The sequence below is a fragment of the Achroia grisella genome, unplaced genomic scaffold, assembly GCF_030625045.1.
Source record: "Achroia grisella isolate CSIRO2021 unplaced genomic scaffold, CSIRO_AGI_Agris_v1 utg642, whole genome shotgun sequence".
NCBI classification, from domain to species: Eukaryota; Metazoa; Arthropoda; class Insecta; order Lepidoptera; family Pyralidae; genus Achroia; species Achroia grisella.
Window position 1 is genome coordinate 955,538 of NW_026712979.1, and position 16,014 is coordinate 971,551.

Here is a 16,014-nt window from a genome sequence, read left to right on the forward strand (position 1 = left end):
AATATATCAACGATATTATATCATATTTTACTATTGCGTATGAAGATCCACTGAGATCTTGATGGGTTTTGTGTAGTAATTTCATAATTTTCATATTTTATTTTATTTTATTTCATATTTTTTCATAATTTCATAATTAAATTTGAGCCACGCAAGCATAGTGTACTTGTCCGTTTGTTTATGGACTTGGCGGCGGAACGGAATGAATTTGACTTGAAGATTAATTCTATTACGAAGAACTACCTACATGAAAAGTAACATGTCAAGAAGTTACTGTCATCCCGGTACTTACCAGCAATAATACCAGCATTATTTACCAGAATGTACATTACATTCATTTACATTGGTCCTTTGAGCCGGAACTTTAACTTGTTCCAAATGATTATATAGAACACTATAGCCATTTTTTTAAATACAAATGTTAAAAAAAATTATAACATAGCCGGAAATGATTATTTACCGGAATAATTACTGAGGTAACATTCTGGTCCTTTGAGTCGGATTTTTAACTTCAAATTGTTGTATAGAACACTGGCCAATTTTTAAATACAAATTATTAAAAATTATTTTTTTAATAATTTGTATTTAAATGATTATTTTTTAACAATATGATCTTATGATCATAGAATTCTGAATAAAGTAATGGTATGGCGGTAGTAGTAATGGTGTGGGATCAGCAGCCGTGTCTTGCCGGCACCAGTGACCACAGAACAGCCTCCCGCAAGCTCAGCGGCCGCCGCAGCCACCGCCGGGCCGCGCCCAGCAGCCTGCACAACACAGACACATACATTAAAAACAATGTGGAATATATGCACAAAACAGTTATCAGAAATAAAAAAAATATAAATTACTATTTGAAGAAAATATATCCTAAAATAACCAAATAATTAAAACACTAATGTTATTCTGCTTAATGGAATATATAAGAGTAAATAGAGAAGATCGAAGGTGTAAGTGAAGCCGTCACCATCTATGATGTATTTACATCCCTGTATCAATGTCAATACCCGGAAAGCTACAGTCCGCGACGAATGGCGCCGTATTACCAAAAACCTCACTCATCGTGATTCAAAATGTTGACCACGACCACTCTGACAAGAGTGTACCGACTAAGAAGAAGTCAATGTCAGTTTTGACATAATAACCTACATTTTGTCATTATCAAATTGATCATGATCATTGCATTATATGAAGACTAATTTTAATGGCGTTTTATTTAATAATTTAATAGAAAGATTGGATATTCCAATCTTTCTATTAAATTATTAAATATCATTAAAAATGTGTGTTATTTATATCCACCATATCACCAGAAGGCCGGGACACATTACCATCAATCACCTGTCTCTAATGAGTGCATGTGATCTTCAAATGATACCAAATAGACGAATAAATATTGTTAGGGGATCGTCATTTACCGTCAGGATTGCGGAAAATTGCTTGCGCATTCCCGTAACTCTGACAAAAGCTTAAGAGAAGGAACACCTTAGGGTTTTCAGCCAGTAAGAGTCCGGCAGTACCCGTCTACCTCCCCCGAGGCGGGTGGGTCTCCAAGAGGATTTTCCCCAAGTTAAAAAAAGGGGATCGTTATTCATGGTGAGCTCCTGCAATACAGAAAGTAACTGAAGATGTATTGCCACCATTTCAGGAAGTTTTATCTGTACTTTCTTATTGTAATAATTATTTATCTAATAATATTGACGCTTGGTTTACCAATCGTAGGTGAAACAGTTTCTGGAAAAGCATGCAGTGGAAAATTGCCATTCATGTCGAGAATTCAGCAACTAGGGGTGTAGTGAATATGGAAATCTATACCTGGTGAGCGGGCGTGGCCACCAGTCGAGCTGTTCCCTGGTGGAGACGAGTTCGGCCGCGAGCCGCCCCTGTTGGCGGCGCAGGGTAGCCAGCTGTTCCCGCAGCAAGGAGCACTCCTCATTCGCCAGCGACACGCGCTCCTCCAGCACGACGCATTCTTGGGAACTGCGCTCCTGAGCTCTGCGCAACCCCTGCTGCTTTAGTTATGCTACAGAACTTTGCTTTAGCCAAAAGTGTAGGGTTCGGTAGACCTTCAGAATGGAAATGCATAATAAGAAGGCAGCGCGATATCTATTTCGGATTTTGTATATGGGATTTCTGTAAATACATAGATGATACACATAGATAACACCTAGACCAATACAATCATACACATAAATACAAATATTTGTATCGTGCGAGGATTCGTAACCGCAACCATCGGAAGTAAAGCGGTGTGCTAAATCGCAAGACCATGATGGCAAATAATAAATTGAATTTGTTGCTGAAAGCAATCTTTCAAGCAAATGGTTAACACTTACTGTTGCTCCAATTGCAGCTTCTCCGTAGCATGCTGCAGTGCGAGCTGCTTCTCGTCAACGTCGCGACGCAGCGCAGCCGCTTCTTCCTCGACAGAAGACAGCAGGGCTTCGTATTCTGACACTTCGTCTTCTAACATTGACAGCTGTGCATATTTTTGTTTTTTTTTAATGGATGATAATGAAATGGTTTTTTTTATACTATGGTGGTGGCAATAAGCATACGGCCCATCTGATGGTAGATGGTTACCGTAGCCTATGAACGCCTGAAACACCAGGGGTATCGTACGCGTTGCCGACCCTTAAGAAACCTTAATATACCCTTCTTGAAAAACCCCATGCTGTAGTCCATCATGGGATAACCTCGGCAGGAAGTTCATTCCACAATGGTAATGGCAATGGTGCACCCGCCTGCGCTAACGGTTTATGCTGAAGGAGCACCAGTGAACGATAATAAAGTTTGCACATCGTGATTAAATAACCAGGAGTTTTCACGATGGTTTCCAGAGGGAACCGCGTGGTGTCAAATTGACATGGTACATTGCTAGCAATGGGTTCATCGGTTTGCGCAACGTGATTAAATAACGAGGAATTTATCACGATGGTTTCCAGGGGGAACCACGTGGAGGTGAACTTGACGTGATACAATGGGGTCATCACTCCACATTACTAACAAGTAACAAATTTTTTAAATCTCAATTTAATTTTTTATCAGTTGTTTCGCCTTTTAATGAAAGTGGTATGTATATGTATGTACATATATATTTATATATATGTCACTGCCTAAGCTGAGCCTATAGTAGAATCACATCTTACTGCTAGCTGCTCGGCGGCTGAGGTATTAACACAATTTTTTACCTCTGCCTGAGTACCTATTTGATTATAAATTCTAAGATTGCGTTTTTCCAATGTAGCTCTTATTGCGTAGATAGTAGGGTGGTGAGTACCCTAGAGTACGCGTGGTCCCGCTGCGCCCGCGCCGCGTTAGCAGCGGCCCGTTCTAGTGCCAGCACGTGGTCCCCGGCCGCAGCGGCCGCTAAAGCTCCTTCCAACTCATTACGACAGTTTCGCCAACCTAAAAAAAAAACGCAATCTACAAATCTTCAATTACTCATATAGAAAAATGACTAGCTTTGTTCCTATGACATACGGTGAACGCATTATTAATAATTATTATAATGTTCTGAACGCATCCAAATATTTGTTCACTGACAGATGTCAAATTATAGTTGAATTGTCTTGTGCAGACATGGCTGTATGGGCAGAATTCCTTTTGCTTTTCCTAAAGGATAATAAGAATAAAAAAAATAACAGGTACCTTATGAATTTCGATCAATTGAAGAGGTATCTGTTATTGGATTTCCTAATTACGCAATACTGGCGGAAGGGGATTGTTAGTAATGTGGACTAATAATCTCATTCCTAGCAATGTACCATGCCAGTTTGACCTCCACGCGGTTCGCCTGGAAACTATCGTGATAAATTCCAGGTGAATTTGTCACATCGGGCTAACGATCTGACTTCATGTTCATCCCATGATCCTCCACTGCTGCCCCGCCAGCGTAAATCGTTAGCACAGGCGGGTGCACTGTTCCATTATTTATCTAAGTAAATAAATTACAATAAAGATAAATAAATGTAACATATTTTCAATTTACCAATGCTCATTTCAGAGGCTTGATCTTGTGCGGCGCACACGTCTTTTTCCAAAGCCATTTTTTCCTGATAAAGTAAAATTAAAGTGTTTTTTTATTACGTATAGACAATAGTCAAAGCCCTAACTTCCTCCTTGTAAAGTGATAATCACCATCTTTAGATTCTACCCATGTTATGACGACTTGCAAAATTACAGACCTCTGCAATAATTGAATCTGCGACCATAGGAAATTAGGCGGTATGCTAAACCTCTAAATCACCGGGGCTGTCATTAACATATATTATTTCTGTGGTAGGTAATAGTTATGATACTGTGTAATCATTTTTGTGAGTGATATTACACAAAAAATATGTTCAGTATTTACCCTTTCCAAGACCACCTTCTCCATATCCTTGTCTTTGATGCGCTGCTTGAGTCGTTCGAGTTCTCTCATCGCCATCCGCACCTTGGCGTTGTCAGAGTCAAGTAAAGACTTCAGAGTAGACACTTGGATGCGGAGACGTTCCGAGCACGAAACCTATTTATAAAAAGGAAGCTCTAAATTCCGGCAAAAGACTGCAGTTTAATTCGATATCATAATTTGCTTGCCCTTATCACATTTTTGTCGAACTAATCTAATGGTGTTGGCCGCAGCTGGCCTTTACAGCTTCAACGGACGATAGGGGGCGAGTGCAGATGGCACTCCAGACCCTAGAAGGACTTATGGAGCGACTGAAGGCCAACTTCCGCCTGACAGATACGACTTTAGTCTGAGAGAATAACTAGCAGTTTGTACCTCAGAGTAGCCCGTCGTAATTTCGATCCCCGTTTAAATTAGACGGGGGATCGATCAAATCCCATATCATTTGGGTTCGACGTCATATATTTTTTCTTTTTTATTAATTTCTGTTCATAGTCAATTCGTTTCTTCTTTATGATTCACATAAGGTACTCGATGCAGTAGATTCTCAAGTAATTCTGCCATCAATAGCTTGATTTAAAATAGTGTTAGGGTTTGAAGGAATTGGAGAGGCGCATGGCGCTTCAGATCGCCGCAAGGGCCTGAGATGTGACCACGGAGAGATCATGTGACCGGGAGGTCACATCTCCAAGAAAAGCCCAAAAATCCCGCGTATCCCCGCGCGCCTTCTCAAGAGAGGAGCGGGGGGAGGGGGGAGCTCCCATCACGGTGGTCTATCCTTCGATCCCACGAGACTTCTGCAATGTGCGTATCGTCGGGATACCTCGGAGCTTTCAGTGAGTAGAAGTCTCACAGTATCCACTTGCCTCCCCCGGAGTGGGCGAGTCTTCATGAGGGATTTTCTCCAAGTAAAAAAAAGGGGTTTGAAAGGATGGAGTATACTGAGTACTATTGCACCTTAATACTGTAGTAGTCAGAACAGAAACTTTCGTATGCTCATAGTTTAATCATACTTGGAATTCGAGTGTCTTCCTAAGACAGCGTACTTCTTCCCGCCTACGTCTCCAGGCACTGAGCATTAGAAATTTGCCAATCCTGGCCGCGGCACGGACCTCGGCCGCAGTGTGTAGCCCCGGTGACATTAAAGCTGGTAAGTCATTGTCGATTCTGGCAACAAAATATGCTTATTACCACGTCAACCTGTATCGATTGGGGGAGAAAGGTGATTGTTAGTAATGTGGACTGATGATCTTATTGCTATCAATGTACCATGCCAGGTTGATCTCCACGCGGTTCCCCTTGGTATACCATCGTGATAAATTCTTGTTAAATTTGTCACGATGGGCTAACTGGCCTGGCCTCATGCTCATCTTATTATCCTCCACTGGTGTCCCGCTAGCGTAAACCGTTAGCACAGGCGGGTGGTCCATTCCGTTATTATCCATAAAAAAAACTTTTGATTAGTTGAAAATCTGAAAAGTACGAGTTTGTACTTTATTTATAAAAAAAATGTATTTACCGCCTCGGTGGTTTAGCGGTTTAGCACACCGCCTTACTTTTGATGGTCGCGGGTTCGATTTCTCGCAAGGCATAAACATTTGTATTCATGAGTATGATTGTTTGTATCTTTCTGTGTGTTTTCTATGTATAATATGTATGTATTTACGAAAAAAATATCTATGTCTTTGTATCACTTATCTAGTGTCCGTAACACAAGCTTTAGCTAGCTTAACTTGGGTCTAGATAGTTCTGTGTTAATTGTCCGGAGATTATTATTAGTTATATAATCATAACACATACTCTACTGACTAGATGGCGCTGTATGAATTGTCCAGGGTTATTATTATTACCGTTCTCTTTTAATTCTTTTCGTGGGTGTCAGATCCTCCATTGAAACAGCTTTGGGACCAATTTTAACGGCTCTGTTAGGTGTTCGACTCTTGTAGTCATTCAGGCAGCTTCTGATGCGCTGCAGGTTGGGGCTGGGCGCGCAGGACTTCGCTGTGAACTTGCTGACTGGAGTGGAGAACAGCTTCTTCTTTGGGTGAGCTGGTTGGATCCTCCTGTGTCAATGTGTATGAAAGTTACCAATGAAAATTGAAGTGACAACAAACTGTTGTTTTATAGGTACTAGTGTTTTATAAGAATTATTAGCTGTGAGTAGACTCTATCTATTAAAAAAATCGCTTCAAAACCGGTTGCGTAGTTTTAAAGATTTAAGCATACATAGGGACTTATTCACTTTGTTCTCATTCACTACTTTTTCTGTATTTAAAAATTAGTCTGTACTATAGTAATAAAGTAGAAGCTCATTTGAAAAGAGCAGAGTTTCTTATTAGTTTTTATTAGTTTTTAGGGAGCTCCGTAGCAGTAACCGAAACTATCGGATATCCGATATAATAAAATATCCGTAACCGTAACCGAATCCGAAATAAAAGTTTCGAACAATATCGGATAGGAGCGGAGCCTAATTTAGACAAGTTATGTAACCATTTTATTAGTTATTTGTATTTTACTTTTAAAATTCCTTAAAAAATTAATATCTGTAACCGAAATTATCCGAAACTAACGGATAATCCGAAATAATTTCATATCCGCATCCGTATCCGTATCCGGTATAAGAACTATTCCTACATCCGAAACCTATCCGTATCCGAAATTTCATATCCATAACATCCCTGGGTTTTAATAACTCAAAAGCACTCGGAACTAACAGCAAATTTGACATATCATAAGGGTCAAAATAGACCAACATGAACAAAATGAATCGAAAATATTATTTAGTTCTTTCAGTGATTTGAAACTTTACTAGTGTATAATATCAAGACTAACAAAGGTGCGAATCAAACGTATAGCATGGTTTGTCAAGAAGGGTATATTAAGATTTCTTAAGGGTCGGCAACGCGCACGTGACACCCTTGGTGTTCAGGCTTCCTTAGGCTACGGTAACCATCTCCCATTAGATAGTAGTATGCTTGTTTATCACCAACATCATCATCTTCATTTCAGCCTGGAAAACATCTTGCTGACCAAAATACCAAGTTACCACATCGTATCAAAGTGAAACACATACGCATATGGCAAATCTAGGCCTATGCACAATAAAAAAATCTACAAATTTTGCCAAACTGAAGAGGAAACGCCACTACACATCCTATATTGTTGTAGCCCATTCATGCATAAACGAAATATCTCCTTTGGAAAGTTTACACTCTTTCCCGAGGAGATAAAAACCATCGCTCCTAAGAATATCCTTCAATTCTTGTCCCTGACGGGTCTAGGTAGAGAACTCTGAAAAATGGCGAGCACAATATATCTTAGTCGGTCGCAGTGCTACAGGTCCAAGCATAGCTCAACAACCCAATAAAAAAAACTGAATTACGTGGGTGTAGTCAGCTTATGACGCTCCCTGCTCAGCTCTCTCTCTGATATGTCTCCGGCGCCTGCCCTGGCGACGGGGGGCGCACTCTGTGGTATTTTCATTATATTCTCCGGCATTTTGTAATATTTATTTAAAAAGTTTAGCTCAATGTTACGTAATATCAAATGATTATAAACGTGGTGCAGTTGAATTGAAATATCTGATTGACATGTGTTCGAATTTCAATTTTGTATTTGTTTTTTTTATTTGAGGAAGGTTTTCTATACTTAAATAAGTATTTTATATTTAAAAATTGTCTATGGAAATTAAAGATTTCATATCTGGATTACATCGAGTAGGTTCAAGAAATGAAGTTTTGTAGAAATAAAAAGAATAATGTTGAAACTTATAAATTCGCCCAGTGGTTTATGTATAATTTAAAAAAAATATTAGATTTTTACGCTCCTACTCTATATCAACTATAAGTGTGAGAAATCCTTCGTCCGCGAAATTTTTAGCTTAACGTATTAATATAATGTTAATAAAGGATTATTTATGAAAAACTAACCTTCATTATTATTAAACATTTATTTTTAGACACTCATAAGTTTGGACGATACGGCTTAGTATATAGCACACTGATTTACAATGTTTGTGGGTTCCATCTCCGTACAATACCCACTTTTGCATTTATAAATTTTATTATACTAATATTATAAACGTGAATATGGATGTATAGATTTTGTGAGTATGGATGTATAGATGGATGGATGGATGTTTGTTACTCTTTCACGCTAAAGCTACTGAACAGATTTTAATGAAACTTTACAGTAATATAGCTGAAATTTCAGAATAACACATTTAAGTTTCTGAAAACCGCGGTCACAGTTATTGTCAAATATATATATAATTTTGTATTATATTATGGCTTTATGTCAGTTCAACAAAACCTGTCACCGATTTGGTACATTTAAAATTTAAAAGAAACAAAACCTAGTTTATTATTAGAGTGTTGTTACCAAAGCACTATTAAATTAGATGGTATAGGTAGATATCAAGGGCGAAACATTTAAAATGCTGGGGTGCTGCATACAGTTGCGTGTGACGACGGTACGGCGTGGTCGGGAGTGTTACCAGACCGTCTTGATTTTCCCCTAATTTTTGACAAAATCCACGCAAAGTTTCCTCTTTTTTTTTTGCAAATAAAGTGTCAAAATGCTGGGGTGTTACATTCAATTGCGTGTGACGACGGTACGGCGTGGTCGGGAGTGTTACCAGACCGTCTTGATTTTTCCCTAATTTTTGACAAAATCCACCCAAAGTTTTTTTTGCAAAGAAAGTGTCAAAATGGTGGGCACATACAGTTGTGTGTGACGACAGTGTGGCGTGGTTGGGAAAGTTACCAGAAGACCGTGTTGCTTTTCCCCTAATTTTTTACAAAATATCTCTAATGTATTTTTTTTTATGGATGATAATGGAATGGAGCATCCGCCTGCGCTAACGGTTTACGCTGGCGGAGCACCAGTGGAGGATGATAAGATGAGCATGAGGTCAGGTCAGTTAGCCCATCGTGCAAATTCATCAGGAATTTAACACGATGGTTTCCAGGGGGAACCGCGTGGAGGTCGACCTGACATGGTATATTGCTAGCAATGGGGTCATAGGTCCACATTACTAACATTCCCCTCCCCCTCTCTAATGTATTCTTATATTTCATCTAAAGTGTCTCGTGGTTTATTTATAATAGGAGTTTTTAATATTTGTTACATTGCATAATTCTGTCATCTCTTGTCAATCAATAAATCAGATGACATTGCAAATATCATTATGTTGCTTAGTTAAGATTGGGTTTGTTATTAAACTTTAATAAAACAATGAGTTTTTTCTTTTTTTTTTTTCTTTCATTTGTTTCTATCACAGATAGAAACAAATGAAAGAAATGGATCTGGAGCGTAAACACAACGACTATTTTATTAAAAATCAGAATAGTAGTAATAAATGTGTATATTTCCCAAAAGGGCTCACAGCGAAAAGTAACAGCAACATATAAAGAAATCAAAAGTGACATAAAAAAGTAGATATCAAAAATAGAAAGTTTATAAAAAGAATGAAATTATCATCTAAAACATATTAACAGTCCTGTTGTACATATATTATGCAAATATTTTATTGATATTACATTTGCAGCCATTATTTGGACAAATGTGAGATGCACAACTGTCTCCGAAGATCTATGCGCTTTTGCAGGTGGATGGGATTATTTCCAGTCGAAGGTTTGGATCAACCTTCTTGGACAAAATTGAGGTCTTTACGAGTGTACGAGCCTATACGAGTGTACTACCGTTTGTCCGTTTATTTATATCGGGCTAGAAGAATGTGTTGCTTTCCTCTATACTGTGTGCACTTATCATGGTGCGGGTGTCATTTACTAATTTTACATATAACAATTGCTACATTTAAGTTAATACAGTTATTAATTATTTAATATATTACGAATGTGATACAGCTGAAATACTAAGAAATAATTTGTAAATCGCGGCAACTTTTAAGAGTGAAACGAAACGTTAATGAAACTCACCAGCACCATCCTACAGCTCACATGGTATTGTTCTGGACTAAATTCTCTTAATGTCTTCTTGTTTTGTTTATTTATTTTACTTTTATGTAAGGTGTCTAGTTTCACACGTTTTATTTATAATTCATGAATATTCTTCCATTTCTGTCCTTTATTCAAAAGCAATTGCAAGCAATATTACGCTCATAAATCCAGTACGAAACCAAAGGGAGTTTGCATTTTATTCTCACTACAGATATTCCAAACATTTTTGTTATGTTTATTTTATCTTTTAATTTTATGTGAAGCTAAAGTGTATTATATTTTTTTACTATTATCACAGATAACATAATATTACAAAAAAAAAATCTATTAAAAAGAGCAACACACAAGTTTCTTGCTCATTCTTCTTGTGATGAATCTGCATTCCGAATGAGTGGTAGAATCAAAATATGACTATTCAAAAGTGCTTGTAATGAGTTTATTTGAATAAAGATTATTTCTACTCCTATTTATATATATTATTATATAATGTTATTATATAATAATATATATTTATTTATAGCCTTCTTTTGTAATATATACGATACGAATAAAGATTGTATATATGTATTGATGTAAGATGTTTAGATATACAGTTAACTATATATCTAAACATTTGTCTCCCCGATCCCCCTATAACCACAAAATCTCCCCAAGTTAGTGGTAATTCCTCCCTATCTGGCATCACTGGCAGTCTGGTAACTTGCGGCGCCCGCCGATGCGCCGCCGCAGGCCGTGGCGCCCCTCGCGTTGTCGCCGGACGCCCTAGCCCTGCGTGACGCACTAGATCGAAGCCCTGGCCACTTCTTATACTGGCTTTCCTTCACCCGATTCCGTTTGAATACCCAGATACTATATTTTATGTTGGGTTGTTTGGACTATTGTCAGGTGCTTGGACTAGTAGCATTGCGATCTACATAGATCTATTATGCTCACCCTTTTTCAGAGTCCGTTACGGCCCATGAATGACAAGAATTGAAGGATATTCTTAGGACCGATGCTTTTTATCTCCTCAGTGGAAACTTTACATGCTTTTATATTTTACTAGCTGTCCCGACAAACGTTGTTTTGCCTTAAAATAAAATAAAAATTTAGGGGTGGACTACCCCTAACATTTAGGGGATGAAAAATAGATGTTGGCCGATTCTCAGACCTACTCAATACGCTCACAAAATTTCATGAGAATCGGTCAAGCCGTTTCGGAGGAGTATGGGAACGAAAACTGTGACACGAGAATTTTATATATAAGATGAATACCTAGATGGGAGGGGATGGAGGGGTTGGACCTAAACAACCCCTTTTGGTCCGACCCCCTTTCCCTTATTGTCTACAATAAACAGGGGAGAAGGGGATTGAGTATAGTGGACTATTCAGCCACTTGCTAGCAATGTATCATGTCAAATGGACCCCCACGCGGTTGATCTCTGGAAATACTCGTGGAAATGGGGAATGGGAATTATTATATATATATATTTATGTTTATACTAGATGTGCCCGCGGTTAGCCTATATGTTATTCTGATGTATAAGCTATATTACTGTAAAGTTTCATCATAATCCGTTCTGTAGTTTTAGCGTGATAGAGTATCAAATATCCATCCATACTAACAACCTTTCACGTTTATAAGATTAATAGGATGTATGAAAGTATCCACAGAATACCATCGCGGCTCCCATTGCTAGCAATGTACCATGTCAGGTTGACCTCCACGCGGTTGATCCCTGGAAATACTCGTGATAAATTCTTGGTGAATATGTCACTATGGGCTAACTGACCTGACCTCATGCTCATCTTATCATCCTCCACTGGTGCCCCGCCAGCGTAAACCGTAACTAGCGTATTTTTTTATGTAGTTTTATTTTTGTATGTTTACAATTATCTAAAAAAACTTGCATATTAATTAAATATCATTCAAACACCCCAACATGTAATGCGGATGTGACATAATATTTATGTGTAAATTACACGCAATTTCCTGTTTTACTTTTAAAGGGTTGCAAAATCGCGTGACTTACGATTTTCTACTGTTCACCACCAAATGTTTTTTTTTAAATATTATGCAGGTTCTTGGCTATTAGTAATTGCCTATATACTAGACGATGTGCTAACTGACCATTTCATTCCTGAATAAAAGAAATAGTGGAGGTAGATCTTAAATCCTTATTCTTTCTCTATCAAATTGTTGTAACCTTTACTCAGGGTCCATGTATTGTGATCATTACATATTATAAAACAAAGTCGTTGTCGCTGTCTGTCCTTATGTACTCTTAAATCTTTAAACTACCCAACGGATTTTGAAGCGGTTTTTTTAAATAAAACAAAATAGCTTTCGCTGTCTGTCCCTATGTATGCTTAAATCGTTAAAACTACGCAACGGATTTTGAAGCGGTTTTTTTAAATAGATAGAGTGATTTAAGAGGAAGGTTTATATGTATAATACATGTAGACTCGTGCGATGCCGGGTGAGTAGCTCGTCCCCACTTAGAAAAATGCATCCATTCATCCAGAATCACTAAACCTCCGCGTTTATAAGATTAGCAATTATATTATCTGTGATATTAGTAAGAATCTTAAGATACATCAGAATAACATATTATTATTACAATTATAAAAGCGAAAGCTTGAAAATATAGATGTTTGTTATTCTTTCATGCAAAAACTACTGAACGGATATTTATAAAATTATACATTAATGTAACTTGTGCATCAGAATAACATATAGGCTGTAAATTTCAATGGATGAAACCGCGGGCAAAGCTTGTAGGCTATATATTTCACACGCACATGGCAGTTTGTATTAGTATACATTTGAAGGTGCTTGATGAAAGGGTTGCTCGGTAAAATTGTTGACTAGTGTGGAAGTGTGGCGCCTCACGCAACACCCCTCAAACAGACGCCGCGGAGGCGCGCCGCGGCGCCCGTCTGACTCTACCTTTACACTGACTCATTTCAACAAATGTAACTGACAATTTTATTGAAAGCCTGCGAGGAATTCAGTTGTCGGGGAGGAGGGGGTGGGGGGGGGGAGGGAGGGGGATAATTAGTAATGTGTACTAATAAACCCCGTTGCTAGCAAAGAACCATGTAAGTTTGAACTCCACATGGTTCCACTGAAAACTATCGTGAAAAGACGGCCTGGATGGTCTAGCGGTTTAGCACACCGCCTTACGGTTACGGTCGCGGGTTCGACTCCTCGCACGGCACGAACATTTGCATTCATTATGCAATAATAATGATCTCAGGACAATACACATAACGCCATCTAGATCCAAGTTAAGCTAACTAAAGCTTGTGTTATGGGTATTAGATAACTGATACAAATATATGGATAGATAATTTTCTTTTTCGTATATACATATCATACAAAGAAACGACCCAGACCGATACAAACATACTCATGAATACAAATGTTTGTATCGTGCGAGGAATCAAACCCGCGACCATCGGATAGTAAAGCAGTATGCTAAACCACTAGACCACCGAGGCTGTCGAAATAATTATAAAGATTAATAATTAAATATTATTATATATAAAATTCTCGTGTCACAATGTTAGTTACCATACTCCTCCCAAACGGCTTCATCGATTTTAATGAAATTTTATATGCATATTCAGTAGGTCTGAGAATCGCCTACTATCTATTTTTCATACCCCTAACTTGTAAGAAATATCTACCCCTAAATATATTTTTTCGACATAATATTTTATTTTCATTTTATTATTATTTGGGATTGATAAATACATACAACCCAAAACTGTCACCCTTCTAGCATCACCCCTATTTTTTAATAGCGATTTTAATTTATATGGCAAAACAACGTTGCCGGTACAGTAAGTGATATACTAAATATATAATTTTATTTTTTTGACATAATATTTTATTATTATTTAGGATTGAAAAATACATAGGTACAACCCAAAATTGTCACCCTTCAAGCATCACCCCTATTTTTTAATAGCGATTTAATTTATATGACAAAACAACGTTTGCCGGGACAACTAGTAAGTGATATAAAACATCTGTCTTTAACATCACAAATATTACATCAAACAGCATCTGAATAGCCGTAGATTTTTCCAAAAGCCACAAATACAATTCGTCCCACTTGTATTTGTTTCATTTGGAATTGATAAAAATATGATTCATCCAAACTGTAGGGCCATACCTACCTTGATTGGGTATATGCGTACGTAAAACAGTTTTTACAAAGACGTAGAACGTACGTACTATGGATACGTATCGATACGTATATAAACTTGGATAGATATGTTTACGATCGACAGAACAGGTTGTAGGCGAAAATGACGATGTTGCCATATTCACGCCACATCATATTGATATGTAAATTAATACATAAATCTTGATTTATATCTATAAATTTCATTGAAGCAGAACCAGTATGTTAGTGATTATAATTATATAGTTGTGGCGTCGTATATATGTTTTTTAAACACGATATATACCAATAATACTAGAGTAAAGTATAGAATAATTATATGTAGTAATTTTAGTTACTAGTGGTCGTCCAATGCTCGAAATTCGAGCATAATTAATTTGAATTATATGTTTGAACTTTATTATACACTATTGTCAAAGACTTCTATAATTACATATTTCGCCACGGCTACACAGTAATCAATTCTCAATTTGACCACAGATTTTAAATAAACAAAAGAGTACCTACATATATGTATGTATATATATATATATATATATATGCGTGTGTACCCGCGACTTCGTCCTCGTGGATTTAAATGTATTTTTCTAAAATAAAATTAGCCTAAGTTACCTAATTTCATGCTCATCTTATCATCCTCCATTGGTGCCCCGCCAGCGTAAGCCGTTAGCGCAGGCGGGTGCACAATTCCATTATCATCAATAAAAAAGGTACATTAATGGATAATTTACCCAGGAGATTAGGGATAATATTGTATTAGTTCTCGATGGATGGTTATGGGAGAGAACTACCAACGTAAAGACGGATTGTGTGAAAGATGATATGTATAAAAGGAGAGTAAGTTCAGATATGACGGCTGATAGCAAACAGTGGAAGAAGAGGTCACAAATCATGAGATTATCATCATCATCAAAATCATCATCATCATCATCATCATCATAAAAAATCATCATTGCCTTGTTGAGGCAAGGTAATGATGATTTTTAGTTCTCTATGTCATTGTTATGTGTGTTATTTGTAATTTTTAATGAGAGATTTGACGACCTTACTTCCGATGGTCGCGGGTTCGATTCCTCGCACGGCACAAACATTTGTATTCATGAGTATGATTGTTTGTATCATCTGGCTCTTTTCTATGTATATACAGTGGACCCGCGGTAATCCGGCCCCTGTCTTATCCGGCCCCCCTTGTAATCCGACATGGTCTATTATTTATTACTGAATATTTTTTTGACAATATAGTTGAGAGTGCATATACCTACATACATACATATATATATAACATAGAATCTTATCACTGGATCTGTAATTTGTCGGATTACAAGATACTCTTTACTAAAAAATTCCGGACAAATTCGATGGTCCGACACTGCCCTGCAAAACGTTTGTCGGATAATGGGGGGTCCACTGTATTAATATTAAACGTATAAACGTTATACGTAGTAACGAAAAATTTATCTGGGTATTAATAGTTACCATCATCATCAAT

The 16,014-nt window shown here is 37.5% G+C and overlaps 1 protein-coding gene across 1 annotated transcript; it reads right to left on the reverse strand.

Annotated features, from left to right (window-relative positions):
* Positions 1-621: 621 nt before the first annotated feature.
* LOC131849519 (centrosomal protein of 290 kDa-like) lies at positions 622-7,967 on the reverse strand. Its single transcript, XM_059199606.1, has 9 exons — positions 7,773-7,967; positions 6,241-6,453; positions 5,404-5,557; positions 4,355-4,507; positions 3,992-4,055; positions 3,281-3,408; positions 2,337-2,479; positions 1,816-1,995; positions 622-767 (listed from the first exon to the last, which is right to left on the reverse strand). The coding sequence occupies exons 1-9, from the start codon at positions 7,886-7,888 to the stop codon at positions 674-676; spliced, it is 1,245 nt and encodes a 414-aa protein (XP_059055589.1). The 5' UTR covers positions 7,889-7,967; the 3' UTR covers positions 622-673.
* Between the last annotated feature and the right edge of the window lie 8,047 nt (positions 7,968-16,014).

Excerpts from the sequence above, each read along its gene's own strand:
- LOC131849519 (XM_059199606.1), bottom strand. The coding sequence starts at position 7,888 with ATGCCGGAGAATATAATGAAAATACCACAGAGTGCGCCCCCCGTCGCC. Across the intron at positions 5,558-6,240 it reads AAAAGAATTAAAAGAGAACG|AATCGACAATGACTTACCAG; the intron begins GTAATAATAATA and ends TTTTGTTGCCAG. Across the intron at positions 2,480-3,280 it reads GGGACCACGCGTACTCTAGG|CTGTCAATGTTAGAAGACGA; the intron begins GTACTCACCACC and ends AAATATGCACAG.